The sequence below is a fragment of the Chelmon rostratus genome, chromosome 13, assembly GCF_017976325.1.
Source record: "Chelmon rostratus isolate fCheRos1 chromosome 13, fCheRos1.pri, whole genome shotgun sequence".
Classification (NCBI taxonomy): Eukaryota; Metazoa; Chordata; class Actinopteri; order Chaetodontiformes; family Chaetodontidae; genus Chelmon; species Chelmon rostratus.
In genome coordinates, this window is record NC_055670.1 from 17814388 (window position 1) to 17830792 (window position 16405).

At 40.5% G+C, this 16405-nt stretch overlaps 2 protein-coding genes across 2 annotated transcripts in view; one reads left to right on the top strand and one right to left on the bottom strand.

Moving 5' to 3' along the window:
- LOC121615903 (general transcription factor IIF subunit 2-like) overlaps window positions 1-16405 on the bottom strand; it is a 41232-nt gene that overhangs the window by 15339 nt on the left and 9488 nt on the right. The gene's annotated exons all lie outside the window — the stretch shown is intronic.
- Window positions 4750-5763, top strand: kctd4 (potassium channel tetramerization domain containing 4). Its single transcript, XM_041950404.1, has one exon. The coding sequence runs from the start codon at window positions 4987-4989 to the stop codon at window positions 5761-5763; it is 777 nt and encodes a 258-aa protein (XP_041806338.1). The 5' UTR covers window positions 4750-4986.

Below are 16405 nucleotides of genomic sequence, written 5' to 3' on the forward strand. Positions count from 1 at the left end.
ATGATGTACTTCTTTTCATTATGTCAAATTAAACTAAAACAAAATTAAGAGACTACAGCTAAGATAGCAACTCAGTCTACTATGCTACTTTGGCACAACAGTACTAAGCTAAAATCAAGCTAACAATCGTGATGACAGCTCATGAGGACAATGCAAATGTGCCGATGTTAAACAGGGTATAATGTTAACCACATTCATCAACTTAGTTTGGTGTGTTTGCATGCTAAGATTTGCTAATTAGCGTAAACAAAGTGCAGCTGAAGCTGATGAATATCATAAGTTATTTAAGTGTTTGGTTATAAATATGAGTATTGAACAAGTTAAAAATTTAACTTGATCATGATGCTAAAGGAAAGGTCAAAGGATCAATCAATTCATTCCATAGTTACTAATGTATTGATTAATTGTATATCACTATAGATTTCACTACTGTATTTACCAATCTATCTAAACTTTGTACTGAACTACTCCTATTTTGTACTAACATTCAAGATTAACATCAAAATTCAGCATTTTAAAAAGAACATAAATTTATTCCCCAGTGAAACCCAGCGCGATATGTCTGATCATGCAAAAATAATCCGAATAATCAGTTTCATCTATCAGATCAACTTTACCCCCAGCACACACACAGACGATCTATACAGTAGATAGACTTAATGAATGATAATAAATAATGAATAACGCAAGACATTGACAGCTCTGAGCTCATACAAGACCTTATTTTAAGTGGTTGCCATGCCAGCTTCACAGCAGTCAGTGACTCCATGTTACACCACAAGCTCTTAGAGCGGCTCTATGAATAATTCACCGCCTTCAAGAGGGGGGGAGAGTCCTTGCTAGCCGCATTTTGGGAAATTTAATTGAGATGTCCTAAACCTTCAGTTTGATAGAGAGACACAGCAGCTGTGACAAACAGACTGTCACTGACTTTGAAGATAATGATCGTCCTTGATGAGCCAGTTTTAATGAACAGGAGGCAGAAAGCAGGTCAAACCTCCCACAATCCTCTCTGCTGCATCTTGGCCTCGTTTGCAATTCCAATTGAGCGTTGTTGATGATGATACCACTAATCACTTATGATTAGAAAATCGGCATGGAGACAGAGAGAGCTGTCACTCTCCCAGATAAACACACACACACGTACACAGGAAGAAAAAAAGGCATTTTAGTAACCCACAATTGATGTGGTATTGGTGTTGATATTTCTGCAGTCACTGCGCTTGAATTGAGTGTTTCGCTTAAAATGACTCTTCAGTAATTCCCTATGCAATGCACTTCCATCAGCACTAGCTCTGAGGTGCAACCAGTTGATAACCTGTTACACAAATGTAACACTTGTTGCTTGCCGTTCCTTCTCAGGAAAACAAGTCTAGCCTAACTTAATTGTTATTTAGTTTGTTGAGGAAAACAGCTGGAATGATTGCCATGATTATATTGTGTCTTGTGTTCTTGTTTACAGACATAACAAGCACATACATAAACTTTAAATTAAATGAAAGTAGAAACAAAAATCCTTCACTTTTCCTTCCTGCCTCACACTTCACACCGCCTAATGCTGTACAGTGATCCCTCGCTATAACGCAGTTTACTTTTCACGGTTTCGCTACTTCACGGATTTGCATCGTGCATTGTGTTCTGCATTCTGATAAAAAGTCACTCCGCTTCTTCTCTACCTGTGCGTCAATAACGTTGCAGTTTAATATGTACATGTATGTAAAACAGCTTGCCAAATTGACATTGCGTACGTGCAAATTTTCTTGTAATTTCGAGTTTTGCCTATCACTATGTTCTTCTCCCGAACAAACACACCTGCACCGCAGGCTTCAAAAGAAGAAAACACTGCAGAGCGGAGTCAGGATGCAGCGGCTCAGTCTGAAGAGCAGTGAAATACACCTGAGTCACTATTTGTCCGACTGTACTTTGTATTTTTTCATAATCATTTTTAATTTTCTCCCGTTTAATCCAATTACTCGGAGTCGCGGTGGGCAGTGCTAATCTCCGCAATTTAAAGCCTTCTGTTCACATCGATGATTAAAATTATTATTTGACTGTACAGTACAGAAGTTATTTGTTGAAAAAAACGTTTCTAAAGTACTTTTATTTGTGAAACAAATGCTTGAGCCTGTAAAAAGGTTTGTTCTTTCTTTTCAATGTATAATAGTATTTAATTGTACAATAATTGTAAAAAAAAATATAAAGGTTTCTACTTCACGGATTTTGCCTATCACGGGTTCTTTTTGGAATGTAACCCCCACCAAAAAGCAAGGGTATACTGTATTTACAAATTAGAATAGGGTCGTTTTTAAGCCTGCTGTACTATTTACAGCTGTTATTTTCTTGTAAGCTTTAACCTCCAAACACACATTTGACTTCAAATTCTCTTTGGAGCATTCTGAACTTTATTTCTTTTAAATTCAGAAATATGAGCCCAAAAAAAAAAACAATTTTCCCTTCTTTTTCATTTGTTGTGCTAAATGTGCTAAACAGATGTACGCAACAACACCTTCAATTCTACATCTTCTTTGTGCATAAACGGAAAGCTGAGAAGAGGACCAAAGTGTGATCTAATAGACTCAAAAAGGCAGGATCAAGAGCGTGGATCAACCATTACCACACTACAGTATGGGTGAACTTACTGGACAAGGGCACATCACTACTACTTAAAAGTGTGATAGCCCAATTTCCCCAGTGGCATCATTCAATTTCCATCTAATCTAATCCTATTACACTTATTACGATTGGTCAAGTCATCAATTAGTAAATTTACAGAACATAAATGTGCAACTATTTATATAACCGATCGCCAGTCATTTTTTAATTCCACCTCAATTTTGAATATTTGCGAGTTAAGGTCATCTTTCATGGTAGTTAAGTGAATAACTTTGGGTTTTGGACTGATAGTTAGACACCACCTAAGACATTGAGAAACTTGGATGGACATTTTTCACAATTTGAGCTTTTAAAGACCAAACAATTTTATAAATAAATAAAAGCGAGCTGCAAATTCACTGATACTGAAAATAATCGGTAGTTGCACCCCGAAATTTAATCTAATCCATCGTCCCAGTGCCCTGCTACTCTTGTCTGTGATGTTCAGTATATCCAAGTCATCATCTGTCCATTCTCCGGCAATAGTGCAAAATATTTTGCCACTGAGTAGTCTAAGACATATAAACATTCCTGCAAAGCAAGCCCACTGTGTCTGCTGCCCTGCGGTGACAAAATACCTGGATTGTGGCAGTGTTTGTCACTGCCAGACTTCTGTGCTGATAAATTATGCAAATTGACTGGCATTGCATTCCTGGTGTAAAAAAACATCTTAAGTAGGTTACAAACCATCTGGACTGAAATATTTCTACAACAGAATTTCTGTCGGGGTCAGAATCGAACATAAACATAAATTTAGTGTGCATGCTGTCCGCCTAGGTGTTTGCGTATGTGTGTTAGTATGTGTTTGAGAAAAAATAAGAAGTTAATGCTCATTACAGAGATTTCACTATAGGAGCATTTGTTTTGTGCCATTTTCTACTCCTACCCCCATAGTTCTTAATTTCCCATAGGGTGAAAAATATGAATTACTCACACTTCCAATGGACACACATAGTTAATACACATCTCTGACATAAAACTGACTGACTATGCCATATATTGTTTAACACTATAGACCATTAGTTACAACCTTCCTTGAATTTTCATTCAGTGCAGTGTTCAGAATGCTAAAGTCTTGGAGCACCAAATCCAATTGTCTACAGAGTACGCACAGATTTTTATGTTTTCATCACACTCTGTAAACAAACATCATCCTGACACACTTGACCTTTGCAGGCCCTCTGTGTATTTCCTCATGTTTGACAATGACATTACACATCTCAAGTTGCACTAGAACAGACACTGCCTTGTGAAGCACATACACAGTGGTGGTATGAGGCATCTGTAACAAAATTACCAATCTAGTGCAGCTCCCAAGGGGGGCTACAGGCCAAAACATTAGCAGACTCAAAACCTGTCCTTCATGACCAGACCACCATCGACTGTAATTGATCCATTTCCTCCACCAGACCCAGAGCCAGTGCACACACAAGACACACACAATCAAAGCAACGTTTGCAAAGACAGAGGACTGCTTGTTACCTCGCAAGGAAGAAAACAGGATATTTGCATAAATGCATTCCCTGTTGCTTTAATTTACATAAGTAAGACTAGCAGCCTTCTTCTTCCTGTCATAACCAGAGATGAGACAGAAAAAGCAAGCCAGTAAACCCCCGAATTAAACTGGACTCCCTTTCAAACAGATTCCAGTTCACATCTAGTGCTGTGTGGTAAACAGATGGATTTGGCTGCAAAAGGAGTTTCATATTCAGACTCACACAAGCTGACAGTTTCACACCACAAAAATTATAGAAGCAAACCCCCCCCCCACCCACCCCCCTCCATCTGGTGACAGTTGGGTGTGTGCGTGTGTGTGTGCGCTAATTGCTGGAGCTCAGCTAGTGCTAATTGCCAGATCACTGCTCTGCACCTTTTTTATCAAAGATATTTAGGGAAAGAGAGCAAAAAAGAAAGAGAGAGCTCCTGGAGTCCGTACTCTTCTGTTGTCTGCTCTGACATTCTCTCTCTCTCCTCCCTTCATGTGACGCTGTCTACCCACCCACTCCTAAAGGGAGGGAGAGAGAGAGAGAGTGAGAGAGACAGAGGGAGAGAGAGAGGAGAGGAGGGACACCAAGCAGCACAGAGAGCCAGTCTGTTTTCAGCTCCCAGTTCACTGTAGCTCCTCTGCCAGACAGCACTCACCCATCCACCGTCACACAATCTCGAACACAATCACTGCCACTATACGACAGCTGACAACACCTTTTCATTTCCTCAGCAACACCACAGACTCACACTGCCAGATCCAAGAGAAGAGAAAGACAGACTCGATTTGTACTGCAGACACACCAGCTTTGAGGAGGCTGGGTTGAGGCTGGAGAGGGTAACTGGAGAATGGAATGGAACCTCAGAAGGATGGAAAGTGAACTGAGGCACATCAACCCGGACCTGCTGCAGCCCAGCAAGAGCTTCAAGAAGCCCTCATCAGGCACTATCACCATCAACGTAGGGGGGTTCCTGTACACCGCCCACCGGACCACCCTTGCCAAGCACCAGGGTTCCTTTCTGGAAGAGCTGGCCAACGGTAAGAAGCCGGTTCAGCACACTGATTCCATGGGCAACCCGTTCATTGATAGAGATGGCCCCGTTTTTCGCCATGTGCTCAACTACCTCCGAACCGGAGAGCTCCAACTGCCTGATGACTTCCGTGAGGCAGGGCTCCTGCGACGTGAGGCCGATTTTTACCGTCTGAGTGAACTGGTGGAAGCTGTGGCCGAGTGGGAAAGCCAGAGGGCAGCCCAGCGGGAGGCTGCATTTTTGGAGGTGACAGATAGCCACGAGAGGTCGCAGGGCCTCAAGGTGTACTGCAGTGACCCCATCTTTATCGACAAGGTCAAAGCGCGGCTGGTGCAGATCTCCAAGAGCCGCTTGGACGGCTTTCCAGAAGAATTCGTGGTGTCGTCCAATGTGATCCAGTTCCGACACTTCATCAAGTCAGAGCCAGGCTCGCGGCTCGTACTGAAGGAGGACAGCACCTTCTTGTGCACACTTGACTGTCTGAAACTAGAGACAGTGATGCTAGCACTGAGATCCGGCTTCAAGATGGTCACCAGCCTCGATAGCAGCAAAGGCTCCGTGGTGGCGGCTGAGGCCCTGCACTTTGTCAAGTAGGATGGAGGGAAACGGAGGAGAGGGGGAGGCAGAAAGGGAAAAGAGTAGTGCCTGATTCCATATCCACCACACTAACATAAGGCATTGGCTTGAAGACCTTGTAACATGTGTTGAGCTGTAATTTGTCATTGGGTGGGAGAAGGAGAACAGGTGGGTTGGACTGTCTCACAGTGTTTACATCTCTACTGCACAATGCTGTCTTACAAATATAGGATTTGATGAGTCCGGGGTATTTGGTAACCTTTATCCGCAGAATGGCATTTTGGCATCAACCTTTACACTGCTTTGCAAGTTAGTATTTATAGAATTCAGAATGATCCAGACCAAATGAGTGTTAATGATGTCTAAATTGTATTTGATTAGATAGCACACAAAAAGTACCACTCTGTAATATGGGAAGACAAGCCAACTGTGTCCTTCCATAGAGAAGAAGAGGGTCAAACCGAGATTCTTAACATCGACAGCTTTATCAGTGAATTTGTCTCTGCACAAGAACTGCTTCTGCTGCTTTGTCAACGGCTGCAAAAGCCTTCAAAACCAGCCGTGATGTGCACTGTTTTGCCATTCAGCTACAGTCTGTGCGTGTGAGTGTGCGTGTGCGTATGTGTGTGTGCTGCTATACACTGTGTGTGTGCTGTGTTTAGCTGGTTTAATAGCTTGTGTTTAGTTTATCAGCCTTTCTGGAGCCTGAAGGGTGAACCACAGCACATTAATTGTTGTTTTGGATGAACTAACAAACTTCACTTCGAAATCCGACTGAAGCAACATAAACTAATCCTCAGATCATGTCAGTGAGTTGAGTTAAAGTACAAAGAACCGTGATTATTGTAAGGGCTTTGGATCTAGCATGATGCATGTGCACTAAATAAACTGTGTTTGTTAGTGCTGTGAGCGTCTGTGAAGTCAGTGCCACAACAATGCCTATTACTTTTCAATGTGAATATTTTACAAATAAAAGTGACACTGAAATTACTGGAGAGTATTTTGAAGTGTGTCTGAAAACGTTGTTGTACAGTGAAATGCCTGACTCATTGCTTGGTGTTAGAAGCCTGTCAAATACTACTTGTAGTAATGTTAAGTGTTAAGAAGTTACTTTGCATCAATTATATACGACATTAACATAACTATTCAATCCTGACCCATATGAACTTACAGTCTGTACAGTGTGTGACTGTTAACCACTGAGCCAGACTGGAGCATTATTACTGTTAATTCTCAAGAATTTTCTGACAGAAAAAAAGTGGTAGAGACACACTGAACCGTCTCTCACTTTCAGCTTTACCAAATCAGAACATTTTCCTTGCACACGATTACTGCTGTTACAATTCTCTGCATGTGTTAAACACTCATTTTCATGTCTGGAACAATCTAGAGTGCAAAAATGCAAGGATCACAGGGACAAAATTATCATTATGTGCAGCATATTCAACGCTGTTACACATATCAGGTGTCAGAATGGTACAGGATGTAATGTTCCTGGGTTTCTGCTCCCTGAATGAAGACGTCGCATCAAACCCACTTCAGATGATGAATTTTGAAAGTGGCTTTAACTGATGAATGCCACTAAAGCATTTCCAATTACAAGAACCTGCAGAAATCAGCGGTTCTATCGGGCTGCTCAAATTTAGCCTTTTTTAAAAAAAAATTTAAGGAGATTTAGTTTCTAATTTGCTGGGCTCATAGCAATGAAGTGATATTTCTGGTAGCTTTTACTCAGACTATGAATTTTAATTGAGGATAGAAATTTAGAATGTTTATTGCTGTTTCGTGTAGAGGGCATCATCAAAATATTCAGGGATATGTTACTTTACTTTATCTGCATACCCCCAACACTTAAAATTGGGATAAACTAGCAAAAAATCTACCATAAAGTTAAACAATTTAGAGCATGGGTCAGAAGAGAATGCAATCCTGTCTGTTTGGCTATATTTTGGATTCACGCTAGAAGAAACTGTTCAACCATATAACATATATGCTGAAGTGGGACCAAACTTGACACACAGGGTTCAAAAATGAACTTTTCGGTCTATCTGCCAATGGCTGGTAAACTGCAAAAAATGTACCTACCAAAACATTTTTCAAACCAGCAACAAAACTGCATAGCATACATCATTAAAAACTCTGTAATCATCAATTTTTGACTAACCTTTTTAAATGGGTGGCATGGATAATAATAAAGAAAATTTCAGACACTTGTGAGGAGACTCAACTATCATTTTAAAAGGTTAACTAATATTACATCATCTCACATACACACTCTGCAGCCAACAAGCATGTGCTCAACCCCATATATTCAGAATGCTAAAAGATTTTCAATATTGCGATCATTGATCATTCACATTGGTGATGCTGTCATTAAAAATCAGTCTTCATCTGTGAAGTGCCACATCCAGGTGGCAATACTTGCAGACTCTCTTTGCGGTTAGCATGAAATCCTCTCCTGTGGTACTGGTAATCGAGCCTTGTAGCCAGCTAGATAATCTAAGTGTAAGCGTAGCGAGAGTGGACAGTGAAGGTCAATCAAACAATTGCGATACAATTAATGACAATCATACATTGTTTGCCATCACCAGTGTGAAGTGTTGACACATAGCAAAACATGGCCAATCACCTTATGTGTTGTAGTGATGAGTGCTTGTAGTGAAGTAGGCCTATTTCAGCAACTTGCCAATTTTGCCATTTTTACTCACATTTGGTGAATGGCGGGTGTCATTTTTGGAGCCTGGCGACTTAATTGGAAATTTCTTTCCATTTTGCCTGGTCCAATGACTTTTTACCGTTACTGATCCTGTCCTGAGGGAATCATGTCGACAGATTACTACAACTTGGAGACACATAAACATAATAGTAAACTCTTCTAAATATTAAAGACCGCCTTGATTTCAGCTAAAAAAGTTCTTGTCAACTTGTCAAAATGTTCATTTGAGAAAACAGCTTTAGTGTCTCTGCTATATATTCAGAGCGGGCAGCGCAATATAGCGATCCAGCTGCCGCACAAGGTCACATGACTTAGTCAGCAGGACTGCTTGTTCTCACGTGACCAGAGAGCGAGAGTCCGTGGTGATAACACGCCTCTATTTCATCTCTGTTGTTCTCGTTTGGAACTTTAAAGCTTAGATTTTGAAAAAAAAAAAACTACTTTTACTGTTTTGAGTCTTGTTTTTAACTCAAGCGTTGTCTCATGAGAGGCACTCGTTTTTGTTTGTATGAAAGCTCCAAATAAAAGAAGAAAATAATCAAATGTGATGAAGTATGGTACAGCATGGTTATTTCAGACCTTTTCTTACCTCAATTTACATAACATTTACTATACCATGATATATACCATTGCCATTATATAAAATTACTTAGAACATGATAGATTTTGGCCATATCACCCACCCATTATGCATTATAAGTAAGTTTAAAATGTATGAGATTGTAATCCAAAAAGATGTGCGTTAATGTGATGCATTGCATGAGATGTGAGTCTGAATTTCTATTAAGGAAACAATCTTACGGAAACTACTGAGGCATGAAGAACACTTTGGAGACTTGGTTTTTCAATCCTGTGCCTGAGGACAATTTGTAGGCGTTCTCATGTCTTACTGGTAACCAACAAACAAAGTCCCCCAGGAGCAGGATGGTGTTCAGTGACACTAGACTTTTACTTTGGGTAAGAATTTGGTGACAACACTAATTACTGATTTGTTTCCAAAAAAAAAAAAAAAAAAAAAAAAAACTGTCACAATGTCATCATACAGTAATGTCAAGTTCATAATGTAATTAAAAACATGCTCATCTCTGCCCTCACCTTTGCACCACCTGCTGTACCACCATGCAGCAACTCCACCTGCAGAAGCCTATGGGGAGCCCCATCACACCCTCCCAGCTCCAGTACAAATATCTGGTGTTTTAAAAGTAGGCCAGTCTGTGAGATAAATCCTGCCCCTTTCCCTCAAGGAGGACCTCTTTTTATCTCTCTGCATTGCACTCTGATGTGTGTCACCATCAAGTAGTGTGCTTAAGGTACAGATTTGAGGCACTTTTTAAAAAAAAACATTCACTTTATTGATCCCAAACTGGGAAATTCTTCTCTGCATTGCACCCATCACTGTTTTTGAAACACACACATGCACATGCAACATGTAGTGAAACACACAGGAGCAATGGGATACTCCACCACACCCAAATTTACTTGTACTTGACTTGAGTCTTTTCTTTTCTTTCCACTCTCTACAGTACTATACTATTGTTCATTTTAATCCACTATGGTCTTTTGACAGCTTCAGTTACTAATTGCTAATTAAGATTCTGGCATACCAAATTTATGAATTTTACTATTTTACTATAATTTTACTGCAAACTATTTACTACTAAAGTGATAACATTTACGTTATTTGCCTCTAAATATGAATTACTGCAACAATAGGATTATTGTCCTCTAATGAAAAGTACAAACTCTCTCCCTTAATTGAATTAGTATGAAATTCAGAAGTAAATAAATAATGACATAATTAAAGGGTACTTTAGTGATTTATTAATGCATTCACATTTAAAAAAGAAGGAACACAAGTCAAAGAAGCAGAGACCAAACATTTTTAGCTCCAAAAATAATGGATCCTACATTTCCCACAATGCAACTCAATTGCATCCATGGACTTACCCTGTCTGGTAAATGCCAACACCTTTCAAAAACTATGCCTCTGTTTGAAACGCAAATTTTCTGGTCTTAAGTTTGTGTTTTTGAAAGCACCTCCAGACCCAGAGAAGACATTATACAACTGTTTTCACAGGCTGAGCAGAGCTAATCATGGCAGGTAAATTGAACTCGAGTAGAACTGCAGAAAGACATTCATAACTGGATAATACATTTAACCTACAACAAGTGATAAGTCAATAGGTTGATTACACTGGGTCACAAAAAAGGCACACCACTGTGTAATGGCTGCATTAAAGGACAAAATGCTGCTTTGACAGTGAGCACCGTTGTCAGTGCCAAAGCAAATGTGCAGCAGGGATGCGTCAAGATCCATTTAAGGAAATGTTTAAATTCAGTCATTTCAAACAATGAAAATTATTCATCTCCTCCAGTTTATCCTTGCTAAAGTGGAAAAGCCTTGAAAAACAAGTTAAATTGCCTCTTACTGGAGAGTCGCCTTGACCACCTTTTAGTTACTGAGCATGCCAACTATCAGTCACCTTTGAATGAACAGCATCTCTCACTGTACCTCTAACCGCGTTGCCCCCACCATGCCGACTGAAACCATCTGCTCCAGCAGGCAATGCCATCAATTGGTGGGACCAGCCGCCACCACCCCCATCATGACTCATACATCCACATCAACCTCTGACATCAGGCAGAACTCATCTTCAGCCCACTCCTCACAAACAGACAATGAACATGCAAGGCACACGTAATACCATGTGTGACAAGGATATGTGTCGAGAAGAGAAAAACTCAGTGCACCGGTGCTGTTCACCAAGCCCTGATTGCTTTACTGTGAACATCAAACCTGAGGTCTTCTTTAATTGAGGATCAGCTCCATGCATTTTTTATGACAATCACTGTTTTTACTCATTAGTTGCTGGGTCAAAGTGGTCCACACCTCATCAAAAGGCAGCTTTGGATGATGAGGGAGGCATGAGGTGCAGGCAGAGAAAGAGGAGAGTGGTGGTAACAGCAGTGAGAAAAATCCAAATCATACTACTATGATCAACAGTCTCATCTCAGACTTTTCACCTGTTGCCAGGCAAACTCAGCTACTACACCATTCGCTCACAAGCTGCTCTCCTTCTCTAACACACACCCTTTCTTATCGTGATGCCTTAGTCCTGTGGTGCTGCTCGGCCAGAACATACCTCTCATTTTTATCTTGAAACTCCAGAAAGAGAGCAAATGGCAGAGGAGGGGAGGAGAGAAGAGACGTAGGGTGAAGAAGAGGAGGAGGGGAAGGTCAGGCCCCTTCCACTTCCACTCTCAGCTCAGACAAAAGAGGCAGCAGCAACCATTATTCAGTCACAAAAACGAGATGAGAAACAGATGCAGAAAGGCGGGGGAGGTGGGGTGACACTGAGTATGAAACAGTGAGTATAGAGAATTGTTTCTCATGCAATAATATAGATATTTTTAGACTGAAGCTGCCAATGGCTGATACTTTAAATCTGAGCTTCGCTAAGAACTGTGAACTTTTCCTTCAGGGTATAGAAGCCTCTGAAGCAGCATTTACACTTAATACTGTCTTGGGAATCATTTGGTCTCACATTGAACCTTAAAAATGTATTTTCTTCAACAACAAAAAACATTCTGCCAGTGAAGTGAGATAAATCCACTTATTCCCTGTGCAGTTTCCTCATTTCAGGAATTTTCAGCAAGAAAAATGATAAATTCTGATGGTAAATTCTACAGCCTAAATGTTACCATTACTGAGACCAAATAAACCATATTAAAAGTAAAATAGATCAATATAGGCAATATAACTGGGATCAAGAATAAAGTAACATGACAGTAATGTTGCGACCGATGCTATTTTAAGCATCTATTACTCTAATTAATTCGGCAATTATTTCTTTCCAATTGATCATTTGGTCCACACAATATTTCACAATCATAATTTATTTTGTCAATAATCAAATACCCAAAAACTGATCAGTGATCAAAACAGTTTCCAGTTAATAAATAAACTGATCACTTCAAAAGGTGGTGGTAAGGAATGCAGATCAGAAAGAAACAGATGTGAGGAGGATCTCCAGCAGAGCTGAGGCAAAGAGATGAGGTGGAGGAGGAAATCACAGCCAACCTAACCTCCACCCTCCTACATATGTGTGAAAGCGGTAATGAGCACCTTTTGACACAACATGATGACAGACGTGTGTACATGTGTATGGGGTGTGCGTTTTGTGCATCTGAGAGAATCCATTAATTAAAATCAATGGATTATTGACCAGGCAAAGCAGGCAACAGCTCCCGGGGCTCCAGACTTGAGTGTTGCTTGGGCTTCACATTTCCGTCTGAACCTGAGTCTGAGAGAATCGGGCCTAACCTGAACCCGACAGGCATTCTGTTGTTTTTCTGTTCAAACCCGAACTAAGCCCAATGCAGTTAATGTAAGCTGAGGCACTGAGTTTGTGTTACCATGTCACACAATTGTTGTTCCCATGGTTACACCTTGCCTGTTTACTCTGATTACACATGTGTGGGTGCCTTGTAAATTCCCGTCAAAAGGCATTGTTTTACATAGACCAGGGCTTCTCAAAGTCCCGACCAAAAGGCAAGTCAATCCAAAACGCAGAATATTCATGAATTTAGAAAATATGCACTACTGAAGGTAACTCTGAAGTTGCAGAATCAATACACTTGTCTATTTCATGCAAGAGTTGGGTTTATTTTCGCTGGTTGACTGTTGCATTGAGTCTCAAACTGAGTATCTGTTGTTTTGTTTTTTTAAGGCGTCCTGTGATCTGGAAGCAGAGCTTTTTGTTGAGATACAGACTCATTCATTGGTAGTGGAACTGTGGGTTTTGTATTGACTGCCTCCTTGGCAGAGGTCTGAGAGCATTTTCTAGTCAAGTATCTAGTTATCATTATGAATTTTCCATGAATTTCAGGAGTCTGTTCATAATGACACTTGGCTTTTTTAGCTCTTGTAAAATTCACGCTCACACTTACTCTACAAACGGGCCAAGAGGCGCAAACATGAAGTCATACAGACTGACAGGTAACTCACTGATTGGACAGTTTGGTGATGTCATCCTGCATCATCGGCACAAGATGGACCCACGTGGGGAACTCAGATTCTGGTGACTGACAGCAGCTCATGCAGCACTTTGATGCCTCTTATGTACAGTATTTATGTTCTCTGGTGTCACAAAGAGCTACTTACTGATCATTAACACGATTTCTAACACAAACAGGTTCATTGGTAACAGGTGATAGTATCATGGCTGGGTATGAAAGGGGCATCCTCGAAAGGCTCAGGCAAGTAAGGATGGAGCAATGTTCACCACTTTGTGAAATACATGATTGTAAAAAGGATGTTACTACATTCAATTGCAGATGATTGCTCTCCGTTTCATTTACATCTTACACAGTGTCCTGGAATCAGGGTTGTATTAGACTGCAAATCAGCCACGTTATGAATTATGACCAACAGGTAGAACCAAAGTACACACAGTAGAATACAAACATAGAAGACTGCAGTTTTACCTACTTTTGACTGCCTGATTGATCAGGGTAAATCCCTGCAGTCACTGACGTGCATCCCTGTTACCATGGTTACCAACCAAATGATTGACATAAATATACACATTGCTTTTACAGACTGATTATAAGATAATTTCCTTAACAGTCCACAACGAGCAGATGGATTTATTAGGAGTTCAGCTTTCCAATTAATGCTAAAAATCCCCCATCTACTATTTTCAATTTTCAATCAAAATTATGACAAACTGGCTGACACAAAGAAAACCTGGGGCCATGGAGTATTTTTCCAGCATACATGTAGGAGTACTGGTTGGTTTCAATGCCTCAGGGCAAAAAATGAAGCTGCCTTGTGTAGTTGTGCCATGTGCACTTTATGTAATGAGCCACAGGGCACATACACATTGCAAATACATGTGAAAGGGAGTGGGAGCTCAATATATACTTTATATAAAACATTTACCCCACAGCCCTCTAACAGGTTGATATTGCCATGCACATGTCAAGTACTGAGTGGATATGTAAGAATATGTGGCTACATTTCATGCACTTTATAAGACAGACAAGAAGAAGTAAGTACAAATATGTATCAGCACATTCTTTATCATGCAACTCTTTCTTACAGGGACATCATCACTGTTATGACACAAACTCCCCTCTATAAATGCTCGGTCTCCTGTCAAACCTGAGTTATAACTGGAAGCTGCTGTAAGTCTCACACCCAAATTCTGCATACAACATATAGCATTAATCACACAGCCTGCCAGTATTTTTCCTTCAAGACATCTGTGCTCCATTCGGGAGTGCAGGGGCTTGTCATCAGTGTGCAGAGCTGAATCTGAGCACAACAAACTCAGCTCAGGCCTGATTTGGACAATGCAAAGCAGAAACCCTTCACTGAAAGCCAGACTAATGGTGGGTGAGCCGCCTTTTTTAAGGCCGAGTGAGGTAAGTTTTTGTTACTGTTGAGTAAAACCCTCCCACACAACACAAAATTATTTTCTTGCTCAGACATCTCACACAAAAGTAACACAAACATATGGACTGTGTGACCTGTGTGTGGAGGAACCGTCATCATATTAGATGTGGACAACACTGACTGGCTATTATTACACTTTTAATAAAGAAACAATATCCAGGCAGCTCATGCTCTGGTTTAACAATAATGTGATCCTTTTTATTCATGTGTCAGTGCGCATGAATCCCTACAAAGGCAACAGCCGGCTCTAATCTACCTCTAAAAACCCACTGGTGCAGGTCAGCTGAGCGTCTGGATGGTAAATACAGAAATGGGCTGTTAGAGTAAATTGGACTCATTTGAAATGCCGCAGTGATGGCAGGAAAATAAAACACAAAACAAGCTCCCGAACTCTATCTGACATAAAAAGACAGATTGCTGAAATGTGAGCTATAATACCAGTGATGCCTTATTAAATTACAAGTGATGAGATTCAGATGAAATTAGAAGAAAAACATAAAATCATTTGCATAGCTTCTGAGTAAATCTTTCCTTGTTTTAACTCTAAAGGACCCAGAGGAATTTAAATAGACTTGACAATGACAAAAATAGTGTAAACTGGGAGAAAATACTGCTGTAGTTGCGGTTAGGAGACATGACATTACCATTAACATAATGGGTTCTTGGAGAAGGGTCATGATGGAGACAAACACCTCAACACATCTATCCACAACATCACAGAAAACAAGACTTTACTTGCCCCACATTTTCTTACAATCTGCTTTACTATGACCTTTTTAGTCTTTAATCAAACTACTGACAGAGACTCACCTTGTGTCTACTGGCAACAGAGCATCACAACCTAACCCCTCTACCATTATTCTGGGTGTCACATGCCTCTTATGTGTGGAAGCACAGCAGGGGTTTGACAAACATTCATTTTCAAGAGGCCAAACAGAAATGAGAACGCAGATGATGTTTCTCTAGCAGAACAATCGCTGGCTCGCGCTCTTATTTTCACCTTGGGCAACAACAAACATGCATCTCCGAGAAGAATAGCAGGCCTTGAGTCACAGTGATTCAGCCCTGTGCTTCACTGTGAATATGGGGGAAAATAAATGTGAGATTTGCATGTTTGAGGAACCTGTGGGGTGCCGACAACATTTTTTAATCCACATCTTTAGACATTTGTGACATGGTAAAAGCAAATTTTAAATGCACTGAGAGAGGGTTTTATACCCTGAGCGCAGCAACAAACCACCTGCCTGCCCTCTTTAAATGGACAATCATGCTCTCTGGGTACTGGAACAGCCATATTCCCTTTTTCTTTTTCTAAGCCACAGGTGGCACTTTTCTCCATGTGGTGCAGTCATGAGTGACATGCTTCCCTTCGTCACTTCTCACTGAGGTGCCTTTGAGCGAGACGCTTTATGTTAAAATGCACTAGTTCTTAAGCTTTACCATAACTGAATGCTTTTTTCTCCTCTTGGTATTTTACAAATGAA

What these genes read in the sequence shown, in the direction of transcription:
- kctd4 (XM_041950404.1), top strand. Translation starts at nt 4,987, where the DNA reads ATGGAATGGAACCTCAGAAGGATGGAAAGTGAACTGAGGCACATCAAC.